The sequence below is a fragment of the Calypte anna genome, chromosome 2 (genome assembly GCF_003957555.1).
Source record: "Calypte anna isolate BGI_N300 chromosome 2, bCalAnn1_v1.p, whole genome shotgun sequence".
NCBI lineage: Eukaryota > Metazoa > Chordata > Aves > Apodiformes > Trochilidae > Calypte > Calypte anna.
Window position 1 is genome coordinate 68,669,259 of NC_044245.1, and position 25,268 is coordinate 68,694,526.

A 25,268-nucleotide genomic window follows, 5' to 3' on the forward strand; every position below is an offset into this window, starting at 1 on the left:
TCCTTGCTCAAAGCTCCTGATTCTTTGACCATCATTTCAGCCCTAATTTTTGAGTTTCTAGCCCTGAGGGCTAAGGAGGAAAGTTTGAAAATGTGACCTCTGTGTACCCAAGAATGTTAAAACACCGAAAGGCAGGAGGAAATGGCAAATAAGCATTTATTGCTAGTTTTTAGGATTTTTTGAAGCCCAACTCATGACTTCTGGATGACTAGCAAACACTGTAGGATGCTTGATTTTGGGAAGAATTCACATTGAAGTGATTTCCAAGAGATAATAGCCATAGTCAGGTCACATGTTAAAAGCCACACCATGATGCTGAAGATGATTTATAATTTAAATTTTCTTTCTTTCTTTTTCACTGTTGCTCTGTTTGAAGCCTGAACTGCAAAGTTTTCATTCAGAAGCCAAAACTAACATTAGTCCCTCCCTTTAAAGGGCAGAGGGTAAAAATGTGCAGGAATCAAATGAGCTTAATAGAAAACTAACCGTCACCAGTAAAACAACAGGAAGCTCTTAGATCAGGAGACGTCAGTGGTTGTTGGAGGTCACTGAGCAGAGAACCCCATTTAACACCCAACAGGCTCCAGAAAGCTCAGCCGAGCCAGTAAAGACTCACTTAATGTCACTATCAAAGTTATAGAACAATAGAAATTGCTTAAGAAGAAATCTCCACCCGTTTCGTTCGGCCCAGCAATGTGAAAAGTTCACAAGGGAAAGAAAAAAGAGAAAAAACAAACAAAGAAAAAAGCAGCAAGCACTTCTCCTTGTGAACAAAGTAGTATCTGAGAGCTGCACTTTTAATTACTACTGGCACCTTGGCGCTCACAGCTGGGGACACCATACTGCTGATAAAAGGGAATGGGTGGGGGCCAACCTGACAACCAGGAGCAAGACACCCATTTTGCTAACCAATTCCCCCTCTCCTCTTCCTTTAACTGCAAGGAAAGGGAAAAAAAACCTCACACCACCAGCACCTTGCTTAATTTGTAGTCAGCTCACAGTCAGAATTATAAACTGGAAAACATAATGCCAGATTATTCTGAAGCATATAGGTGGTGGAAGAAGGCATGGGAAACCCTTGTGTTGTGCTATCTGATAGCTCCAGCCACAAGGACTACCCATCTTTCTGTTCCTTAATGGAGAAGCCCAAGAAGGCAAGAAAACAGCCTTGTACCACTTGGGGGAAATGCAAAGGGTCCCTTAGCTCAGGAAAAATTGGCTCATCAGGGCTGGGCTAAATTTATCAGGGATGAAGAGTGGCTCCTCTTGGCCCCCAGCAGGTATCAAAGCTCAGGGCTTCCAGGTGGGTGTTTGCTGGCCTGGCACGGGCTTTTCACAACACATTGGTGCTGGAACCTTCAGGCAATGAGCCTACAGCAAGACCATTGCTCTCTTCACACTGTGGATCTTCATCCTTTCATAGAAGCAAAGGATGGGTTTGCTCCCACAGCTGATGGCATCAGCCATATGACAAAATGCTCTGCACCTAGAGAAGGATATATTAGGCAATGTTTCAAATGCTCTAGCAAGTTCACCTATTTAAAAGGTTCTTCACCTCAAGAGCTTTTACACTCTGGATTTACAGAGGAATGGATTATGTTTAATTTAAGGCTAATTCCATATCTGCTGATCACTACTGTTATTATCAGCTGTGATGAATGCTCCTTTTTTTCTTCAGGTCTGGAGATTCCAAGCATTTTCCACTTCCTATAAATATTCAGTAAGACAGCAAGCTTCAAACTCTGAAAACTTCCCACAGGTACAAAGGACTTTCTGAGGACAAAGAGCTGGGGCACCCACTCGGTTGGGTGTGAGGGGGGCAGGGAGGACATGGAGATAATCAAGGGAGGGTGGGAATAGCACTGCAAGGGACCAAATGGCCCAAATGGCTGTGACTGAGAAGTAAACAAGGCCAAGTAGATACATTTTTGAGGTGGTGAAGTAATCAACTAAAACCAAAAACTTTCACAAAAACACAGATAAACTGCACAAGTATATGCATTTCATCTCCTTTCTTAATATGTACATAGAAACAGAACTGATACCATTTAAAAAAGTATTTTAAACCAGGAGCAGCTAGAGGTGCTCAGCCTCATTGAGGAAAACAAAAGTATCACATACACCTTCTAAAATCAAATATATGCCAAAAGAAAATATTTTCACATTTGAAAATTAAAGATACATTCATTAAAAAATTTTTTTTTTTCTTCCACAGCTAATACAACACACCATTTGTGTAGACTTCTTGGACTGGGGCCTGATGGCTGCCACACACAGAGTTAAGCTAAAGCACTTCATTCTGTCCTGGCACTTTATGAACAGCAAAACTGACACCATAAAACAGACCATTAATGGTTTTTGCAACTAATCTTTTGTAGGGAAACTTTAAAAGGGCCCTTCATATGTTCCTTTCTTTGCCACCAACTCAACCACCAACCTTGCCATCAGTTCAGGTACTTCAAAGCAATCAAGGATATAGGGATTGCTTAACCACGATCTTTTGCTTAAATCTAAAGGATATGGCTACCAGAGAGAGATGTACTTAAAATTTTTTATAAATGCTCTGATGAATCAGGTCTTCAGTATTTGTTCACTAAGGGAACACAACTGGAAAAAAAATGCTACTGTTATTACATTCCCAGTAGTTAAGATAATGTTTCAAAAATCCAATTTGTGACTCACCACATTATGAAACTTTAACAAAAAATATATGCTGGGCTCCCTACATTTTGGCTTTGTTTTTTTTTTTTTCCCCCCAGTTCATTGGAATCTTTTGAGCCTCTTATCCCCTTACTCCAAATTGTGAAAGCTGGTGTTGAGAAGAAAATGTTTTCTCAAGAGATTTAATACATCTGTGAAAACCCAAAACATTCTGGAAAGAAAAGTTCTAGTTTCAAGTAAATCCCATTATTGTCAAACTGAAACAAAATCATATTAATATCTAAAAAAATTATTTTATGTTTTCAGAATGGATTTTTTTAGAGAATGGCTTTATAAATTATTTTTATATTCTTTCTTTAAAATTAGGATAGAAGAGAAACAAAGATGTCCAGCTAACCTGAAATCAGATATTTTTCCAGACTGTATTTCTGAGAACTATTTTCATCTCATCTGGGAGGAAAACAAGTGGAATTTCCTCTGACACACCACATTTAGTTCTCACCCCATCTTCCTATATATCTCTTATATCTTCCTTATACCTCTTATGACATATGATATTAGGTAATTAAATAGCTACAGTCTTCAAACCTTAATTTGAGTTCTGAAACAATTATTAGCCCTGCTCACAGATAAAACCTTGTACAAATAAGAAAGTAATAAAAGCTTTCTCAGCTTGAAGAGTTAATTTTTCAGCTGAGGTGGGTTAAATGCCCCACTAAAACTTACATTCTACAGTGATGATGGTGATAAAGTGGTGCAGTCCTAAGCAAGGAACCTTGCTCACATGCATTCTCCCAGGCCAGCATCCTTCACTGACCTGGCTGAGTCCCTTTCAAGTGTTACTCTTCAAAATACCTTCAACTTCTGTATGAGATTCTGTTTCCTTCCTCCTCATCTGAAAGCTTATCATTTTCCTGACCCATTAAAAATAACACAGCACTGGTCAGCCAGCCATTTTTGGTGGGCAATAACAAGACATGGAAAGAGCAGCTGGTTTGATTATGCCTTTTGATGGCTCTTTTTCCATATCTCCACAGACCCATTATTTACATATTGTTGGTTTTCCATTCTTACAGCAATCCTACAAATCTCATGCATTTCTGTAACCCAACCTTCCACTTTAAGGTAAAAAGAAACAACAAACAAACAAACCACAAAAACCTCCTCCCTCAGTTCAGTTCCAGTTCAACCTTCACTGTCACTGAAGAGGCCACTGCTCTACTTTTGCGAGTAGTTCACCTCATTAGACCTTATAACTTATCTGAAAACATCCTCTTTTTTGGGTGATCTTTTTTAAGACCAGCTGGCATGTTAGCTAAGATAAAATGACTGGAGTAAAATATTCATTTTTACTAAATTAATTCTGATCCTGGAAGAAACGAATATTTCTGTAACAAATGTGCATGTGTTTTTATATTAATAAAAACCACAATAAATCTTTCCACTGCTTGAATAGTTTGGGTTTTTTTTTTTCCCTTTTCTTTTTTTTTCTTTCCACATTCGCAGACAGTAGTCTTTGTAGCACTCTGCAAAGAACACAGAATGCTGTAGTGGTTTCAGGCTATCTTTGCAATGCTGTTCTAATTTAATAAGATTAATGACAGAAAATTAGTCAAGACAAGCATTTGCCTGTTTCGTTTACCCCGCTGTAGTTCAAATTATAGGCGGGAAGTGTTTCCCCCAAGTACTACTTAATTAGTAATAAGTAGAAGGGAAAGTAAAAGACAAAAAAATGTAATCCTTACAGGGCAAAAATATTTGTAGCTCTGAGGCTTTCCTGTTAGCACAAAGGACAGAATTTGACTGATTCGGAGGACTATATAAATATAATTTGAAAATTCTCCCTTGACAAATAAATGCTAGAAGTAAAAGAACCCCACATAGACAGATAAGCCTCTGTATACTTTATGTTTAGTTTCAGAGAAAGAATCAGTCTGATTGCAGATATACTCTTCATTAGTTAAAAAAATGTGGTGAAGTTTCTTTATCACTTTTTGTGGCCAGAAGACATACACCTGACATGTACTAATGACTGGCTATGACAGAATATTATGTTATCTTTTTGGAAAGACATTTTATGCAGACCTAGATTTTCAGCTGTGAATGTTAATGTGAATTGTTAGGAAGACAAAAAGCTAAAAGAGATAAAAGAAACACTTTTAGTTGGTTGATTGGGCAGCCAGGATTGCTTTTCTTCCTGTTCTCTACTTCAATATCAAGATGTGGCAGCTAAGACTATGTGACATTTGCAACTTTCAGTGCCAAATCACAAAGCAGGGAGTGTTAAGAGCTCCTGCACATGTGCCCTGTGTTCTCAGATGCTCTAGGAGCTCTGCCAGCTGTTGCTTGCCATGACATCCCCCCTGGCCATTAACTCAATCATTCCATCAATTTTGAAAGGTGTATTGTACAGCAATAATAAGAAGCTGTTCCATCACTTACAGCAGTGAAAAGGGCTGCTGGAAATTTCCCAGGTAAGTTTCTGAAGTTGCAAAATTTCATAATACCTGCAACCCTACAAAAAAACCCCAAACTCAATCAAACTTTGAGGAAGAGACATAGGAAGAAAGCATCCATTCTCACAGGAACTCTTAGCAATTGCACTCTCGTGTACTATTTCTTAGGTGCCTCATAAATTGTAAAGAAACAGATCAATGGGACTCACCAGTGGGGTCTCACAGTGCTAAAAGGGAGGATTTTGATGCCAGGTTACTCCCTGAAGGAGATATGTTCGAACTGGAGGAGGTGGGAGTAGAAAGTCCTTGGGGGTTTCAAAGAATGTGAGAGATTATCAGCCCCCTGGCCAAGACGCCAGTAAGAGTTAGGAGACAGTGTGTGTGTGCTGCAAAAGGCTGACATATAGAAAAATGGTACAGGCCAGGCTGACACCTAGAAAATTTATGGAAGTTCTTAACGAAGTTTTCCAAATCCTCAGAAATATTTTACATGTAGTGCAATTTGAAAGATGAACGATGGCTACAGGATGGGTAGTAGGTCTGTTGTGACACTACCCCCCCCGGAAGAAGGGGGAAGGAACAGTTGGCTTATCTGGCCAAACCCTATCTAAAATGACCAGAACTGCACCACTGTCAAATTGATCAGTAACAAAGTTATCACTAGGACCTAAAAGTTCACGTCAGTCCCCATATATAGCTATTTATATACCAGTCATAACAGCTTAAGAAATTAATACCTTATTCAAACATTTCAGAAGAACCATGGGGATTAGCAGCCCCATTTCTAAAGCAATTTATTTTCCTAAAAATCCATGTCACTAGATGTCATGTGGATTCTTATACAGTTTTTGAGAATTTCTCTTATTGATCAGTAAAAGAATGTAACTATGGCACTATGCCTTTATACACAAAAAATACCTGTCCTACCTCCTTACTTGGAGTCGTGCTGTAAAACTTCCCTGAGAAAGAAACTTGTGACTGATTCAGTCCAAACACTAGCTGCACAAATGATAAGTAGTCCACCATATTGAGCCTCAGGTGAGCAAAAAATTAAACAAAAAGGACACAAAATTTTCTGGTAGGACCAATTAAATCTAAAATAAGCCTTTCATATCCTCTCTATAACAGAAGCTATTCACAAAAGTACTTTTATTTGTGTAATTCTTTTTTTCTTTACGTTTTATCAAGAGTTTAATTTGCTTTCTGAAAAATACATGATTTATCAGTCATGTAAAATTCTGAAACACTTTAAGCCAATACTACAGCAAGGAGTTTGATTTTAAACTAATGACATCAAAAGAAGCTGCAATATTGAGAATATCTGCAAATAAAGACATTCAGGAAGGTATTGATCTATACATTTCAGTTTCCAAATCCAGGTAATCAAAATTAAATAAAAAGTTGTTTATCAAATATTCACCTTGCTTCTGCAAAAAACACAAGACACTGGCAAAATTATTCTCAGAATAATAAGGAATTCTTATTTATTTGGAGCAACAGAATCTACAGCATATTCATACCAATGCTTACTAGGGGGAATTACCTTAAAAACAGAAGACGCAAAAGTATAGAAAAAGGAGGAAAAACAAAAAGACAAAGCAATTACCAGAGCTTCTACTACCTCCACTTTACTCTGTCAAACCTCACGGCTGGTAAGGCAGATGGGACAATATGTGATCATACAAGGACATCTTGCTATCAAGAGATGCTACAAATACAGAGAGAAATTTAGTCCCCAAACTGAGCTTTTAGGCTAGAAATCCTATTTATACAGTCTCTCTCTTCCCCACCAGAATTATTTTCTGGCAGTCGATGCCAAAAATTGAAACCAGACTAAAAACTCACCGAGGGGAAAATGTTATTACCTCCCCAGCCACCCACTGGCTGTTCAAATAATATTGTATATATCTGTGCACTTCTGCATATTTATTGAATTTGTCAAGTTTTTGTTCCCAAGTAAAACTTATTGGCCCTGTCAAAAGTTCACCAGCTGCACAAGTGACTTTGATGGCCTGAGGAACAGCCCTGGCGCTAGCGTCATGGAAGAGCCTGTGGCTTTCCTCTCCCTTTTCCAGCTGAGATTGGTATGTTGATGCATGGGGCCCAGAGAAGATACAGAAGGAGGGAAATTGAAAAAATAATAAACAATAAAAATATAAATTACAGAAGGCGCTCACCAAGCCATCCTGCTTTTATTATACGGCCTTGAGAAGGAATTTTGTATTTTCAATCAAACTATGTGGAATATGCATTGTAAACATTCTGCACCCACCGCTCAACATTTTTATGGCTTAGGAGAAGAGGAGCTAATAGGAATGTAGAGAGGGTTGCTACCTAATCCTTGTGGTGTGGGCTGTCATGCAGAAAGAACTGGGTTGGCAGGTGTCACTTCTTGAGATGAAAGAGGATGGGAGCGGACTGTAGAGACTGGGGGCACAAAATAGAGCATTGGACAGAAAATCCCCTTTTGCATCAGGGTGATAAACTGCATGCTGGTACTAAACCTCTCTGGAGGGGCATACTTCTCCAAAGGTAGGGAGTGGTGGGAGAACAGAGAATGAAGACTTGCAATAGACATGAAGATGAACCTGCTTACATTTTTTTCTCACATTCTAGAGGGCAACACAAGACATATTCTCTGTGGCAGTCATTTATGCCCCGAAGGTCTCATACATTACAAAATTAGAAAGCAAGGGGGAAAAAAGAAGAATGTAGAGAAACAGTAGTCTGCAACAAAGCAGATGGGACAGGCTAGCAATGTTCAACTTGTAGCTGCTTTCGCATGTTCATACTTACACAATGGTTTTCCCAATGTGTTTAAATGACTTCTCCACAAATTCACGGACACTATGGACCTCCCCAGTGGCTATGACAAAGTCCTCAGGCTCCTCCGTTTGCAACATCAGCCACATGGCCTGAAGAAAGACAAAGTCAGATTCAGTGAATGTGTAAGTGCTACATGACATTATACTGTTGTATTTTTTGATATGGAAATAACTACATATATGCACACATACCCCAAACTGGGAAAACTAGCACTTTCCTAACATAGTGGTTATTAGATAGTTCATTGCAAGTCTGGAAAGAGTTAAATTATTTATTATTATAGAAAACAATTCTATATTTGATTTTCAATTTGTTTCACAGCAGGGTTTTCTGCAGGGGAGACTTTAATATGTTTACTTTTGTATGCTGCGACTTGGTTTAATGCTCAAAAGCATGAATTCACTTGCCTACAGCACTGCATGAACTGACATACATATGGAGAAAAGAACAAAATTTCGTGATGTTTCAGCCTAGTGTGCTCTGCTCTGTCTCTTATAGAACAATGTAAAACTCATTAAATCATGAAAATATGGCTCCTTATGGCTCTTTATTCTGTCACGTTTGTTTTGCCTATGTTCAAATTTTAATTAGGAGTAAGTCATTGAAAAGGTAACTAAGAATAGTCAACAGTATATTTGACTAAATGAATCTGGTTTTCTGAGTGCTGCATGTTACATATTAAGGCACAGTAGCAGAAACTTTTTCTTTTGACACATGGACACAGAAAACACTGGTAGAAAAGTGAGAAAACCATTAACATCCCTTTCAGAGAACTGTTTGTGCAGTGGCAAAAATCACGGTAGGTTTTGAAGCAAAACTTCACGGGATTGTCAACATATTTGCATTTCAGGGGAGCAGGTTCACTTCCCACAGCAATGTCTTTCACAGGGTCCCCACCCACAAACAAGTAATGATGGATGAGCAACATCTCAGAGGTCTGGCCAGCTAAGTCAGCATGAAAGCAGGAAAGCAGATGGAAAAAGAGGCATGCAAAGACACGTGTGACTTGTCTGAGGTATCACGGCAGGTACATTTCAGTTTTCTGATGTGCAAGCCACTGCTCTGCCAACTGGACTATTTGACTGCCTAGAAGCTGTAGGCGAACAGAATAATTATTACTCCAGATCAATCAAAATGATGTAAACACTTCATTTCCTTTGGAGAGTAAAAGGGAATACCTGTATGGCATGCTCCCCATTTAATAAATAACCAGAAAAGAAAAACAAAATCATTCAACTTTCTCTCCATATGGTAAAGAGGACTGTCATCTTCTCACAGTGTAATCCACAACGCTATTTGCATTGACCTCTTCACATCAGCTTTAAAGAAAACAACTTTAGTAGGTCCCTTGATGGTAGTGGATACTCTGCAAATCAGATTAATAAAAGCTTTGGGACAGCTCAGTTTCTCTTGGTAAATACCACCTGAAATATTCAATTTTTCCCTCCCTATTCTTAATAAATCAGTGTCCAGCATAGCAAGGCGATACATTCCACTTAAATGGTTCTATTTGCAAGTCATTTTTCTTCCCAGTTATTATTTTATGCATCTTCCAGAGTTTTGACAACATTTAATGAACATGTTCCTTTTGAACCTTTCTGCTTCTTGAGCGTGCGTGAAAGGCTGGGTTTTGGGCAACCGCTGTGTAAGTCCTTGACATTAATTGTGCTTTAGGGATATGACCTGCTGGGCAGGACAATGGCAGCAACTTTATTTTCCTTTCCAGGACTGAAGATCCTAGCCAATGACGCAGAAATACCCGTCTGGCTGATGAAACTCCTCATGTGGGGAGGAGATGTCTTAACTTGTATCTCTCATATGAGCTCTCTTGGAACATTGGGGTTTCCCTGCTGATTTAAGAGGTCACCGTAAATCACCAACTCCTGTTTCTTCATGACTGGACAAGCTTGCAGGATTAAACAGTAGTAGCAGCTTCACAGAAAGCTAAAAGGAATATCTAAAATAAGTAATTGATAGTTTAGGTTCTCCTAGCCTAGACCTTACTTTCATGGACCTTCAGCTTTCACTAAGCAGCCCAGCTGGAAACAACAAGTTTACTTATATGAGAAGGTACTGTTTGAGTGAATAAGGATTTCCAAAATTAGACAATCAGGCAGTCAGAGTCAGAACTTACAGCAGTCCTCCTGACTTTAGAGGATGTTCACTGCGTATAATTGCCTTTCTTGAATTGAAACATACACAGCACTGTAGTGTCAGTTACATCTGACAGAAATGTAACAGCTAAATCCCATTTATTGATAGAAATCAGATCTAGTACTTACTATGCGCTTTTGTAAAGTGGCATTAATATGTCTAAGTAGAAGCAGGATCAGATTCTCCACGATTCTTTTTTTTTAATTGTCTCCACTTCTAAATACATCAGTATTGGAATTCATTTGACACAATTTCAGCACGGGTGATTATGCTAAGACATTCAACAATCCATTGAGTACTGAAAATATTTACACAATAATTTTATATATTAATATAAAATATCATTGGAAGTTTCTCTTTACTCAAAAACAGACATTGAAGGAGACAGCTACAAAAAACACTTAACAAAACATCCTGTGAGAATTGGTCGCACCAAGTTTCATGCATTTGAATGTATCAACTCTTGTCTAATATTTCAAAGAGCAAGCAATCACTGTTCTGAAAATACAACTTAAACTGCAGTAAATTTCTATAGGATCAATTTAGCAATGATCAAACAATGTAGATGGAGCAATTTTTGCCTCAATTCCTCCTAGGAAAGAATTTTTAGATTAATGATTACTTGAGAATCAAGTATCACTGCTGGGTCTTCTATTTTTTATAGCATTCCCAATTGTTGGCACTTACAATTAGCTCAATCAAATCAGATATGAAAAAATGAACAGGCAAAAAAATTACAAAGTAAGAGATAGTTCTGTTTTGCTTTCAGGAAGGCAACCAAATGCTCTTGGTTTGAATGGGTCTTCTGAACAGTCCATAAAAACTGCAAAGGCAAGCTAGAAGGCAGAATAATCTCTCAGAAAGCTCTATATTCAAAACTTTATTTCCATAGGTACAGTCCGTGACAACCCATATGAAATCTGTGTCCAAGGAGGAGCTATATGCTTTCCCTACAGCAAGTGCCAGGAATGTGCTTCCCCCCACATCAGACTAATAAAGGCCCTTGACCTATCAATTCCTAGGCATTTCCTTTAAGAGTTCATATTGTACCAGACTCCGGGCTGAGAATGAGAGGAAAGAGGGAGATACAGTTCCAGGTTTATTTGTCGTTACTGAATGGCTTACTGGTTTTAACAGAGGGGAAAAGCTTTGTTTAAATTTCCACTGAAAGTAATTAATGGTTATTGACTGGCAAATGAAGAACAGGTGACACTCTGAATTAGAAGATAAATGATCTCATGTTCTAGCGTGATAATGGGTTAGTAATTGCTACAAAGCCTCAGCCTAGTGCATCCCATCATAATGCTAGATCATGTCCAGAACACAAAGGCCTCTGTGTGAGAGGTATTCAGCCGTTCACCTCCCGATACAGCTGCAGAGTGATTTGCTCCATTTATTCTCTGATGGACTGCACGACTGAGGCAAAAGTTCACCCATTCTCACCTTCCTGTTCACATGCTGAACCACATGACCCATGACATGGCTGAACTGGGATAAAAACATTGACAAGCTTTGGCTCTTGGCTATCTTTTAACCATCGCAAGGTCATATATTTTAGGAATTTTTCTGGTGCAGGGATGGAGAATCATGGATTTTCCCAGATTTCTTTGTAAAGGCTGACAGCAAGGAAAGAAATTACTTGTGTTAGTTTTTCCTTTGATCCAGTTAACAGAACATGCACAAATGTTGAAAAGGAGGAGAAAGCTACTAGGGCAACAATTCAGGCTTCGGCTCTCTTAGAACACGACTGTTCCTTTAATGGCAAATGTAGCAGAACATATTTTTCATATTTGAACTCTTTTTGGCTCCAGTCTAGTGACTCACAAAGTGTAATGGCAATACTATGTCATTTACTTTTAAAGACAGATATCTAACCAGAGAGAGATATGCAGCAGCTCTAGCAAGCGGACACACTTTTATGATTATGTGGACTAGGATATCTGTTCTGCATGCCTGAACTATAGCCTCTGCCAAAACCTTTCCTCTTTCATCTTTTTTCTCTCCCCTTTTCTCTATATAAACTCCTGCCAGAAGTAAGTACCACTTTTAAGCAAAATACCAGAACAGTGCTTGCACCTGGACTAGTGAAGGGGAAAAGCCAAGCTGGCCTAGCACAACCCTTGTATAGGTACATTCCGTGCGTGCCACTGCTGCTATGGTTGTGATGTGTCTGCTTGTCTAGAGCATCTGGAGTATGTTGTAGGTGTGCTTCACCATTAACTTCCAGTCCAGCATCTCAGTGAGAAAACATTTATTAACCAGGCTGTCATCCATGGATAACAAAGACTCAGTAGTTGAGGTTATGTTTAACTCTCTATATTTGATATTTTTCTTTCACTGCTCCAGAACTGTAGATTGATAAAATGGCATCGTAATCAGGTATCTGCCTATTTAAAAGAAAAAAGAAATTCAAACCCATCTTTCTGAGACCTTAAAATACAGCTGATCATTTCTGTTTAAAAATAAAAGATGATTTTTCAAGAGAATGAATAAAGCTTTTTCTTATTTCTCATCCAATGCAAGACTCAAACCAGATATGACTGAAGAGACACACAATGTGATAAATGGAAAATGTTCCTGTAGGTGCTAATTAATATTGTCCTGTGCTCCTACATAGCATTTTTCCAAGTCCTAATCCTGTCAAAAAAATGTTTCATACATGTTTCTAGGTATTATGCAGAGAACTTCTGTTTTCTTTGTATTTGCCACTCATATGAAAAAAAAAATCAAACCAAATCAATAATGTTTACTTTAGGAGATGGAACAGATAGTTGTAGCCTGATGCAGGATGCATTGTCCATGCATTTTAGAGACAAAGAAGCAGAGACTGGTGAATGTCGAGCTCTACTTACTTATCGCTTACAGAGGGCATGGGTTACCTCAAAGCTGTCAACAATTAGGGAGCAATTTCTGAGTAAGTTAGAAAACATTACCACCCAGAGAGACCCCAGAGTACATTATCCCCATTTATAGAAATTTAGTCTTTACAGTATTCCATACTCTATTGTCTAGAACTGGGCAGAAGAATTCAGTGGGTTGGACAAGGAACCCTCTGGTGATCCTAAATCTAGCTATCCTGCTGGGGTCACCACTGAGAAGGAGAATTGAGAATTTTGGGCCAAAGCATGATGAGCTTTTAGAGGGGTGTGGCAGCAAAGGAGAACCTTCTCCCCATATGGTAGAACACAAAGGCTTGGCACGACTGCTCTTTCTGCATGCATCATGAGGGGATGCTCCCTTTGTCCCACAAAAGACAGGGCTATTGTATCACCTTCCTCTCTGCATTGTCCCAGCTCAATTGCCCTGGTGTGGAAAGAAGCTGCTCAGCATCTTGTGTGCTGCGCGACGTGGGGAGATGTCATGGCCACGCACTTCCTGCCTGCCTGGATGTGAAACAGTTCCAGATGCCATCACCCTGGCTTGTCCTGACACAAGCCAGCTGACTGGCTGTGGTTTCTCAAGCTGCTGCAGAAATGACCATAAATGATGATCATGCCTTAGAAAAGCGAGACTGGGGACATAGACTCAGAGCTCTAAACCCAAACTGACTTCCAGTTTGCCTATTTATTTACTTTTGGAGGGGCAGGGAAGGAAGAAGAGGTGCTATGCCAGCTAAGCCACCCACATCTGATTAACTTCTGTGAAAAATAGAAGTGTAGGTGGGTACTGGGTGTACCTGGTAGGTGTGAGATTGTGATATAAAAGGAGATTATATAAAGAGACAGTATCTTTATATATGTATATTTTATATATGTATTTATATACATTTATATATGTATTTTATGCAATATAATACATATATTATTATATGTGTATATACATATACACACACATATATATAATATATACATTATTATATGTATGTCATATAATACACAACAGAGGGAAAACCATCTCCTTCTACGGATTCTGCATACAACAGGGTCACAGCACCTAAGGCTGAAAAACATTAACAGAACTCAAGTGCAGCAAAGAAACTCCTATGATCAGAGAAAAGTCTAAGCTGCCTCTGTCTGAAAGCCAACACAAAGGCATTGGGCATGATCCTATGCTCTCTGCCACAATGGGAGTTCAGTCTAAGTAATAACTGTTGCTTTAGTACTTGTTTCTGACTACGTTATAAGGCAAGGCAAGCACAGAAGGGAGACTCGTGCCAAAAAAACCCACAAGGATGTGCTGCCAGGCACATTGATACTTCCAAGAAGCCAGTGACAGCAGGAATATGGAAGTATGCATAATCAATGTACTCCTATGTTTTTTTCCTACAATGCAATCTTTCTTGCTCAGTTACATAAAAAGTAAGGGTGCACACCCAATAAGCAAGAACCTTACTATGCTGTTACAGCTTGTATTTGAAAGGCAAACCACAGTTCATGACTGAGGTCATTGTCTATCATTGCAACAAGAGTGACACTTCTTGTAAGCTCAACCCTCTCTCAAAACCTCCAGCAAAAGAGGTACTGCCCAAGAAGTGCCTCTTCCTTTCCACTGAAGAGTCATCAGATCACCAAAAATCACAGCGTTGGTGCAAGCTCTATTGCTCAAAGAACCTTCATTCATGGAAAACCCCTTCTGAACACCATTTAAGTATCTATCAGATCGCATCAGTTTAAATAAATTCTGAAATGCTCCTTCCTTAATGGTGTAATTCTGAACATAAGGACTTCAGTGTCTGTGTACAAAGTTTTTCCTTTAGTGTTGTCCTTTCTACTCATGCAGAGGAGACACTGAGTACTTATGACATGGCAGCTGCTTCCATTCAGAGCAGTGATGCTTGCTAACCATAGACAGTTACATCAATGACAGAAAAGGTACAAAATAAGAACAGATTCAAGATGAAAACATTTTTCTCTGAGAGGAAAAAACACATAATGGGGTGAAAAACAATGGGAAGTTTACCTTAAGAATACCAACAAAGTAAACAAATAATAAATTCACTTTTATCAATACACATATTAGAAGATTCCTAGGTTATATTTCCAGAGATAATATGTCGTGACTCATTTTATAAACTTTCTTACAGATTTTGGAAGTTACAGTTGATAAATTGCCACAGAAGCAATTTGAAGCATGCTTCATGGTTTAGTCCAATCGTACAGCTTGGCTGTAGAAATGAACTTGTTTAGAGATCATGTTCAGATCCACGATTTTCTTCCTTTCAAGTTAAAAGCATATAGTTGATATATTTAAAGATAGTAATCCAACAGTTATAAAGTTACTAAGAAAATAAAATACCTGATAATCTTTGTAGAGCATCTAGAATGAAAACAATATCAATGTCTTTTGAAACAAAAGCCCTCACATCTGTAGGAAAACTAGGAAATACTGTCTAAATTTTCTTGTGTAAGCAGATGGACCAATTGTTTTACAGATCTCAGGGAGGACTCATGAAACTTTAGTAGGCAGTTTTATTAATAAAAACCACAAGAATTATAATCCAGATAAACCTTAAAGGTCAACTTTCCCTGTTAATGCAACACTATGTTTCTCACAGGCACCTCAGTTGAACACAAAGTTCTCATTGTGTTATCAAAAACTAGATTACTGCCTTTTTATTTTTTTTCCTTGTGTCACTGAGTGTCAAAATACTGTTCTTTCAATACATGGAAGTATTTGTATACAGTTTAATAACTGATCTTTAGTTGCTAGCTGGAGGCAAAAATGAAACAGTAAAGCTGCTTGTTGGGAAACTTCACCAAAAATGAAAATTAATATAGCCTTTTTTTCCTGCCAAAAAAATTTGAACAGATTTTTAGGTTCACAATGTTTTTTTTATTCATAGAATGGTTAAATTGGAAGTGACATGTGTGACACAAAGTAATTTAAATGAAATGATACAGAAGGATGCATATACGCTCTGTTTCTTTCATTTTAATTTTGGAGGATATTGTCGCAATTACTAACAAAGGGGTGTCTTAAGTTCCATTAAAAAAAAAAAAGGGAAATAAATTCAAAGTTAAACAGAGAAAAATGAGAAAAAATTCAATTACAGAAAGTACGTGTGAGTATTAACCACTCATATTTGACAAGACGATAGAACAAATACATGTTTCCCAGGCTCCACCTAGCAGAAAATTCTGAAAGATATTTGACCCACTTCCCCCTCCCTTTTTTCCCTTCCAGAATTAATTTTCCTTGCTTTTTTTTTTTTTTTTTCTTTTTTTTATATGAATGAAAGACAAAATACCTCTTCACAAAGAAGCAGACTCCTATTTGACAGGATTACTCACCACTAAAGTAAAGGGTTGTTCCCAGGTTGCGGTGAGGGCAGAGGAGTCTTAGGGACCCATGCCAGGAAAGACTGGTTAGGACCATGATCTAACCACAAGAAAACAGACGAGGCTTTCAAGTCAAGCACTGGCATGTTTACTGGAGCAAAATGATCAGCCCCAAAATAACGATCACAATATAGATATTGATCGCAAAAGGTTTAGAGTGCAGCATTTGACTATAAAAAGATCCTGGTTCATGCTTCTGACACCTGTTTGCCTCTGATTTCTTTCCTGAATTTCTCAGACACTTCCAGCTAAGTGCAAGCTAACGTGCTCCTTTTTAAGGGGGTCAGAGGAGCAGCAGCATCTATGTATCAAATACTGATCTTCACACAATCAAAAAATGCCATGATTCAGGCAATTACTTTGTCTCTCCAAATCTTCCTTCCTCCCATTTGTGAATATTGCCTCTTCAGCTTGATAGCTTCTCCACTTAAGTTTTGTACTTCTGTGAGGATCTGCCCGGTGCCTATCCAGAAAGGCCCCAGATGCAGGTTAAACCACAAGGAGTGCTGTAAAAAAAAAGTGCTAAGAGCAGCAGAGAACTGAAGGAACACAGGCAGATAGGCTCAGAGATAACAAATCAATCAAATCAATATTTCATAATGTTTATACATATTTGAGAGTATGATTGGGAAGGAGGAAGAGTAAGCCTTTAAGACAGTAAAAGTAACAAGGCAAGAGCACTGAGATAAAATTGATGAATGGTGTAATTTTTTAAAAAAGAAGTACAGCAAGATGGAGTGATTAAGTTGTATAAAATTAACCTGAATTCTATTTTATAATTTACATCCACCTCCCCACCTCCCCAGGTTCCCAGAATCATTCCTTCATGCTTTTGAATACTAAGGTATTTTCCCTTAGACTGCTACCAGTTTTCAAAACATTTTTCCACTTGTAAATAGCAATTTACAATTGTTTTACAAGGTTAATTTACCCATCCTGAGGAAAACACTATTAATTGGGTTCTAATAAAATTAGAGTCACCTGTGTCAGAATAATCTGTGAAAAGAGCACGCTATCTTTAACACATTGTTGAAACTACAACTTCTGATTGAATAACAATCTTCAGGCCACTAGAGTTGGAGGTAAAAGATTTTTCACCATTAAGTCATCGTTGTTTATGTGGCAGTGGTAAATACACGCACCAACCACTGTTTTACTAACTATAAGAAGCAAGAAGAGAGCTGAAAAATTATCAAGATGCTAAAGTGACCTCGTTCCTAGTTCTGTGGAATTTTTTTCTTTTCCTTTACCAGAACATTTCAGGTGAGAGTATTTTGGAATTTGATGCTTAAATCTCTCAGTTGAGTACAGACAGAGACATTGACACAGCCCTAATGCCCTGGGGATACGGTAATGCAATACAGAGGGATTTATTTTCTTTTTTTATTTTTGCCTCATGTCACAAGTTCAATTTTAGGCCAACAGTACCCAAAACCTCTACCATGTGACAGAGCAGCTTAGCAAAGAGTCTGGTGGTTTTAACCCAAGACCTAGAACAGAAGCAGCTACCTCACAGATTCGCTGCCACAGTATCAGTGTTACTGTTGCTCTCACCAAGCTCTGCCATGCTCAGGGTCAGATACCAGCTCATGGTATATGTCATTTCAAACTAGGGCATGGGAATTTCAGCTAGAAAATGTCAATGATAAAATTATCCCAGAAAACCAAAGGATGTATTTCAGAAGTCTGGCTGTGCAATGCAGATGTGAAAACATAACACGAAGGTTTATTTTGAGCATGCTCAACAATACATTTGGAGGGCACATGGCACTGACTTTCCCTTGGCTTGTTCCGGTCATTCCAATTCCACTGTCAGTAGCAATTACTACTTGTACAACAGTGGTGAGTTGCACTAAATCCTAAGTCAGGGAAAGGGAAGATTCTGCATTAAAACTGTTGATAAGACTGCTCTCTGTGGGCTAGTGTCAAAATGGAACAGAAATTTTTATTCAGTTTGTTCCCAGCAATAAATACAGTCCCTGGCATCCTGGATAAATCCTTCACATAGCAGCATGTGTTCTTTATGCACCCTGGAGCTATTCTATTTAAAGCCATAGAATTGTGGGTGTGAGACTGTAAGCACATCCACTTACCCAAAACAAAATTAAAACCTGTCTTATATTAGAGTCAGGAGAGCTGTTTACGAAAAAATGCAAACCATATGAAGTTTTAAGTATACTTATGGTTTTATCTGTCTCTGTGTAGCATATACAATTGACTTTCACTGCCTGAGATGAAGTGCTGACAAGTGTTTACCATATTATTACAGAATACCCCAGTAGCATTATCACACTTCAACTTTTGCTTGCAATAAATCTCTTGCTACAAGCATGTCAGAAGTCATCGCTCATATCACAAGGAGACAAAGTAAGGGCCCTCCCTCCCCAGTGGACACAAATGAGACTCTACACACACTAGGTATTTTGCCATTAGGGCTGGAATAACCACCTCAGGTCAGACACTGGGAACAATGTTCCCACAAGCATTACTTGGCAAGGGCCAGAGGTCTGTTCTCAGGCAAGTAACACTGGCACAGGCATGAGTCATTGCAGAATGCAAGGCTTTTGTCACACATGACATTATCATCCCTTATATGCTGGTTTCCATGTGCAGGTCACTTTTAATCCTTTTTTTTTTTTTTTTTCCCCTGAGATTTATAACTCAGCTGCTGAAACATGCTTCACATGAACACAATTCTCTGCTCTGTATGGATACATTTAATAGTTATACCATAAACCATATTCCAATCGCATGGGTTGAGTTTTAAGTCCAGCCTGTTTATTGGTTTCTGTTTGGTCAAAGCAAATGATGAGCAGACACCTTCTCCAGCACCCCAGTCTCAATTTGACAGTGACTCTTTTTGTGGCCTTCACTAAAGCATTTAATCCTCCCTCCTAAATTTTGCTGTCTGTGAAGTTGTAATGATAATATTTATGCAGTTACAGTGTTGTAAGAAAGTTAACAATAGCTCAGACATTTCATGATGAAATGCATTAGTTACAGAATTAGATGCCTTTGTCTGCATTTTACAGTGAAAAAAAGTTATTTTTCCCTCCAAAAAGCATGAATTCAAACATTGTTCTTTAATTCTGCCTAGCTCTGGATTAATTAAAAAACAAATTAAAGGCACAAGGAAACCAAAGAATAAGAGTACAAGGAAATGACTGTTAGGTTACATATTCCAAAACTCAGTGACATAGACATTTCTTGAGCTACTGCACCTTTCCATTGTAATACAGGAAATAAGAGATAACTACTCAGATGATCAAGATACTAATAAACAAGCTACACTGGTTTCTTGTACTAAGCCTCTCACCTAATTTTCAGTAAATTTGATTTTTTCTTCTTTTGCACAGTAATTGAAGGAAACCAGGAAATACACTCTGAATGTTTTCTCATAGAAATGAGCTTCACCCTGCAAACCATGCCTGATTCTGGCTTCACATGAGATTATTTTCATGATTTTCTACAGCCTGACTGCCAACTTGAGAAAGAGGAAAGTGAGGCCTGTAGTTCATGTTAGTGTAAGTAGCTCTCTGATGCTGCAGTATTTTTTTGCAACAGCCCCAAGAGGTTGTCGTAAATCCAAATACGAAAAAAAGTGTTGCATCAAATGATGATATTATACCTCCTCAACGAGCATTCTCCCACTTTCCAGCACAAAGACTGAAGCACGAGACCACGTGGGAAGGAAAAGGGATAAAACCATCTAGTTGCACATCCCCGAGACCTCTGCAGTCAGACCTCCCTCAAATCCTGCTCTCCCTAGCTGTCACCTCTCCTCAGTCCCCACGCTGACCCCCTGAATCAAGCCAGATGGGACTGGTGGAGACATGTCAAGGAAGTGCTGAAAAGGTGACTTGGGTCTCTGGCAGCTAGTCTGGAGCTTGTTTCTATGCAAAATCTCTGGGGGCTGTTGCTTTGCAATTTCTCAGGAATGTTTAATTCTCCTCATCCCTTTGCTGAGTCTCTCTGGAGAGGTCATGGAGGCCTGTGACATCCCTGGAGGGCACTGCCTAACTAAATTAGCATGAGATAACTTTGGACTCTCTTCCAAACAAGAAAATACAAGGGAGAGAATTTCATTAAAAGCAGAAGACTAGGTGATCCAGTTAATCCCAGCCCAGAGCTGCTGCAGAAATGTTCTCTGTTTATATTTTGACTTTACTCTCTGTTACAGAGTTCACTGACTATAATGGAAGCTGTGTTAAGTGCACAACTTGACCTCAGCTGACCAAATCTTAGCTTCATAATAAAGACAAAAAGTGGGTTTGGCGGCTCTAAAAGGTTTGACTAGTTACTGATTTTCCTGTTTGTGTATGACTATGTAGGGCACTGAGTAAATGGCAGAAGATAAACACTGATGCAAATCACTCTTCAGGTAAGCTTTTTAATAATGAAACATGCAACAATATTGTAATGTATACATATATATCTGTAGGCTTAGCATTTTTTAGTGAGGCAAAGACTACCAATTCCTAAATTTGCTTTTTTTTTTTTTTTTTAAGACTTGTGTACATAGTTTTATTTACATTCCCTCAGTGAATGAAGGAAAAAAAAAACTACTTTAGGAGGTAAAAAGAGACAGCTCAGAGGGAGGGAACTCCAGCATCTACACACACTCCTGCAATAGCATGTTTCCCATGCAGTTCAAGGGAAGGGTAGGACACAAAGATAGCTCAGCACACCCAGCAATACTCCACCTCAAAGCAAGAGAACTGTAGCAACACTACACCAAATATCTCCTGATCTGATTCTCTGTATACAGATAGGATGGGGAGCTAATTAGAAATTTTTCACTCAGAATGAGGTGCTCCAGGGAAATAGGAGTTGAAATAAAAATGTGCTCTGAAAACTTCATTGGCCGAGCTTGATCTGTTGGAAAAACTGGGTATGTGAGAACTAGGAATTCACACTTCAAAGTATTATTAAATATATTGGCAGTTCTAAACTGAGACCACCTGAGTGCAGCGTGAATGAAAACCATATTATTCTTACAAACCTGAGATTAGAAAGTGAAATCTGACTTTATTAAATGCTGTTTATAAGCCAGTTCTGCATAACAGAATGTTTTGGATATACTGGGACAATTACTCCTCCTCCTGAGAAGACAAGAAGAAAAGGAAAAGGCACAAAAGTTCATGCAGTTCACATTAAGGACAACCCAATGCGCTCTCTCCCTTCAGGAAGGAAATATTAGTATGGCCTCTTAGCTACACTCTGAGGGCAATGATCTGCTGGGAAATAGGACTTCAAGTTGACAGATCTTGGGGCACCAACAGGCTTAAACTAGGCTTCTTCCCCTGTCATAATTGTCTCCCCTTTACAGAAGGACTGCTGCTTTGCTATGGGTGCCTGTCTGTGCATGCAGTTAAAAACAAAGCAAATTTTCCTGCTGAACTTTTCTAGAAGAACTGAGTGTCTGTTTCATAGGTGCTTTTTGTAGTCTTCCTAAGAAAGATGATGGCATATATCAAAGGAGAATATTATTCCAGCATGGGATTGAGACTGGAGAAAACCCATGAAAATCAACTCTTCCTTCCACAGCGAATACTCCTTTTCCCTCCCCACAGCTTCTTTCACCACGAAAATCATACCTTGAAATCAGGCATGTGGGCCCAAATCCTGCCCCCCTGGAGTCAGTCAAATCTTTGCTATGGACTTGTGTGAGGATGGAATTTCATTCTGGGTGCAGGAGCCTGTCACGGCCAAAGGCAAAAAAAAAGGGTGTTTTCCACACATGCTCTGCTTTTCTACTTTTGTGCCCCTTGGGAACCTGGCGCAATTAGATCCCTATTATTATATACTGGAACAGCACATTTGGCACTGTCTGTGAGTTTATGTACTTAAAAAAGTTTATGTACTTAAAAAACAGAAGGAAATTTTAAGTATAAGTTACTGTCTCTCAAACACCAGACTTTATGTATAAACACTTCAGAGCTCCTGTAGTCTGGTAAGTGAGTAATTAGGGGAAAAAATGCATGTGAAATATATGATAAGCTGGCAGAGAAAGATTGCTAAATAAGATTCTTCCCCATTTTAATGCCAAAACAAGAGATAAAAATTTGTATTTGCATCCAAAAAATAATAAAACTAGTTCAAATATTTGAATGTGAACCACAATGAAGGAAACCTAAATTTATAGCTATAGGCTTTTATCTGTATTGTAGGGCAAGGTGCAAACTGGAAAATTTATCCAAATGAACTAAAGGTGTGATCTCAACAAATCTACTTGTAACTGCATTAAATTCATCCTTTGTCAGAATGAGAGTCCTTTTGTATACCTAAAATCATGACACTTTGATCCTGAATGCAAGCTCACAGTAGGGTTTAATGTAACTGAGCCAACCTCCTTCACAATTTCATCCAGGCTGATTCTCCGGGACCTGACCCATCAGCATCCTGTACTGTGAGCACAACATGCACTGTGAGTGATAGACTCTTGGAATTCTTACTATAAACACTCACTGAATTTTCTCACTTTTATTTTGATCTAAAGACAACTTGGCCTGTGTTCTGCTTCCTTAAAAACCTGCTTCCTCCTCCATGAGTGTTAACTGGATGCATTAGTTTCCATGGCTCTAAATGATCAGTAATAGTATTTTGAAGTTTTACCGAACAATCTGTTTTGCCTACTGAGAAAGCAAGTCAACAGTGAAGAAAATCCTTGCATTTTCAAATATAGCCTGCACAGAGAGACACACATGCACACTTTGCATCCATCCTATGTATCATATACATATCATGGTATGTCAGTGAGTCTGCAATATGCTTTCAGATATTTCTGGATTAAGGTACCACTGAAACCTAAGTAATTTTCATCATATTTGAGCTTTTATATGCCTTACCAGAACAGACCTAGCTAGTGAGGAAGGACTTTGCCTTTAAGTTGCAGGGTAAGAAAGGAAGATGCCTTTTTTCCCAACTCCCCCAGCAATTCAATGCCTGGAGGAGCAACAGGAAAGAAACCATGGTGACCTCTCTGAACTTATGGAGCCAGCTGCCAGCTCAGCAGGAGGAGCAGTGCTGATAGACTGTAGTACCTACTGCTGGAAGAAGCATTTAAATCAGTTCTCTCTCTTTTTTAACATCCTCTTCCCCTAAATTATACAAATAGAAGAGCAAAAGAAGACTTTCAGAAAACTCAAAGCTTAGCATTTGTTAGACTTTATAAAGAAGTCACCAAGTTAGAGTTTCTAATTATCCATTCAAAATCAAAACAGTGTATTTGCTGCATTCTATAAGTAATCCATAACTTTTTTTTTTTTTTAAAATTATGTTTTATTTCAACCTTCTCAAACACTTTGTCTTTTGGAGTATTAATGTTCTTGCTCTCTGAGTTTAAACTTCTAAAAAAATCTGAACTTGGCAGATATGAAACAAACCTATGCTGCATGTGGGGAAAAATATCACTCCAAAGTAAAATTCTAACTTCTCTAATTCTAATTTCAAAGGTACCTTTCATAATCACCCAGCCAGCTATCACAGTAGAATTCAGCAACAAACTACTTACTTTATCTCTGAGAAAATGAAGTTATTAAAAGAACAGGAAACAGAATAAGCAGAGATGGTGAGAGGAGTTATGATTTTTTAAGATTAAAAGTGTGAGAATGTCAGGGAAACCAGAACACAGCTGACATCCTGATCCTGAATTCTTTAATACAGGCATTTACCCTTAGGCATCAGAGGGATCTCATGCACATACATGTGCAAACATGTTCTTATTCTGGCACCACACATGGCACTGAATCATGACAGCTGGTCAGTTAAAGTTTCTTTCTGTTTACCCTGTTGTGAAGCCAATGTAAATTTATAATTTTAAGACTCTGTTAGAGAACTTTAAATGAAAGCATCTGCACTTGTTAGGGGTTAGGAGCACACAGTGAATCTGCCATCCTGGCCCAACTACACAAGGCAACTCACTGAGACACAATCACTGGTACAGGTAACTCACCTCAGTGCCTGTTCTTCTGATTTTTGTTGCTGTTTGGTCTTGTTTTTTTATTTTTTTTTTGTTTGTTTGTTTATTTTGTTTGTTTGCTGTGGGTTTTTTGCTTGTTTGTTTGTTCCTTTGGGTGGTTGGTTAGGTTTTTTCAGACCAAAGTCTAGGACAGTCAAGCACAGACCCTGGTTTTGCAAATATTTCAAACCACAGGTTGTACACCAAACAGGGCCAGAAACTTCATGAAACTCAGACCTCTAAGGAAGTTTAGGCTCTGTAATTAAACAGAAGAGCTGATATGGGGCTCGAAGCAAAAGGCAGAAGGGGGAGGGAGGGGTGAGAAGAAGAACATTTTCTGGCATCTGACCCAAGTTTAAAACTGTGTCTCATTTTCTGAAACATAACCAAAACACTCCTCCAACTTTGGGAAATCCCTAGAAAAGCAACAGAAAACATTGTTTCAGACGACAATTATGGTTGCTACAATGATACATCGTTTATGAATGGAAGTACTTAAAAGAGAGTGAACTAATCTTTCAGGACAATAGCAAACACACTGGACCTAAATTTGCTGTTTCCTTGGCACTGTTACACTGGCAATTAAATTACTCAAGAGTTGCACTACTGTAACAAAAAGCAAAGCCAAGCCCATTATTTCCATCTGTGACAGATAAATGCTTATATCCTAGCTGTGCAAAAGTCTTAATAAAACCACAGAATGAATTATTTAAACAGAAATTGAAATACAGACTGATCAGAAAATGCCTAAGAGTAGTAGTGTTAGTAGTAGTAGTTAATAATGATATGGCTATACATTACAGGTGAACATTATGCAGCTTCAAAGGGATTCCTCTATCAGTTCATCTAGGTCAAGACTTTTATATTATCCTGTTAAATGATATCTACAAAAGAAGAGAGCTCAACAACTGAAGATGTGCTATACAAAACTCC

General features: G+C 38.5%; 1 protein-coding gene across 1 annotated transcript in view; it reads right to left on the reverse strand.

The window, feature by feature from the left end:
• The window catches only part of GMDS (GDP-mannose 4,6-dehydratase), a 420,922-nt gene that overhangs the window by 71,576 nt on the left and 324,078 nt on the right, over positions 1 to 25,268 (reverse strand). Inside the window, exon 8 of the mRNA XM_030446078.1 lies at positions 7,914 to 8,032. Within this exon, the coding sequence (XP_030301938.1) occupies positions 7,914 to 8,032 (119 nt within the window). The remainder of the gene's footprint in view (positions 1 to 7,913; positions 8,033 to 25,268) is intronic.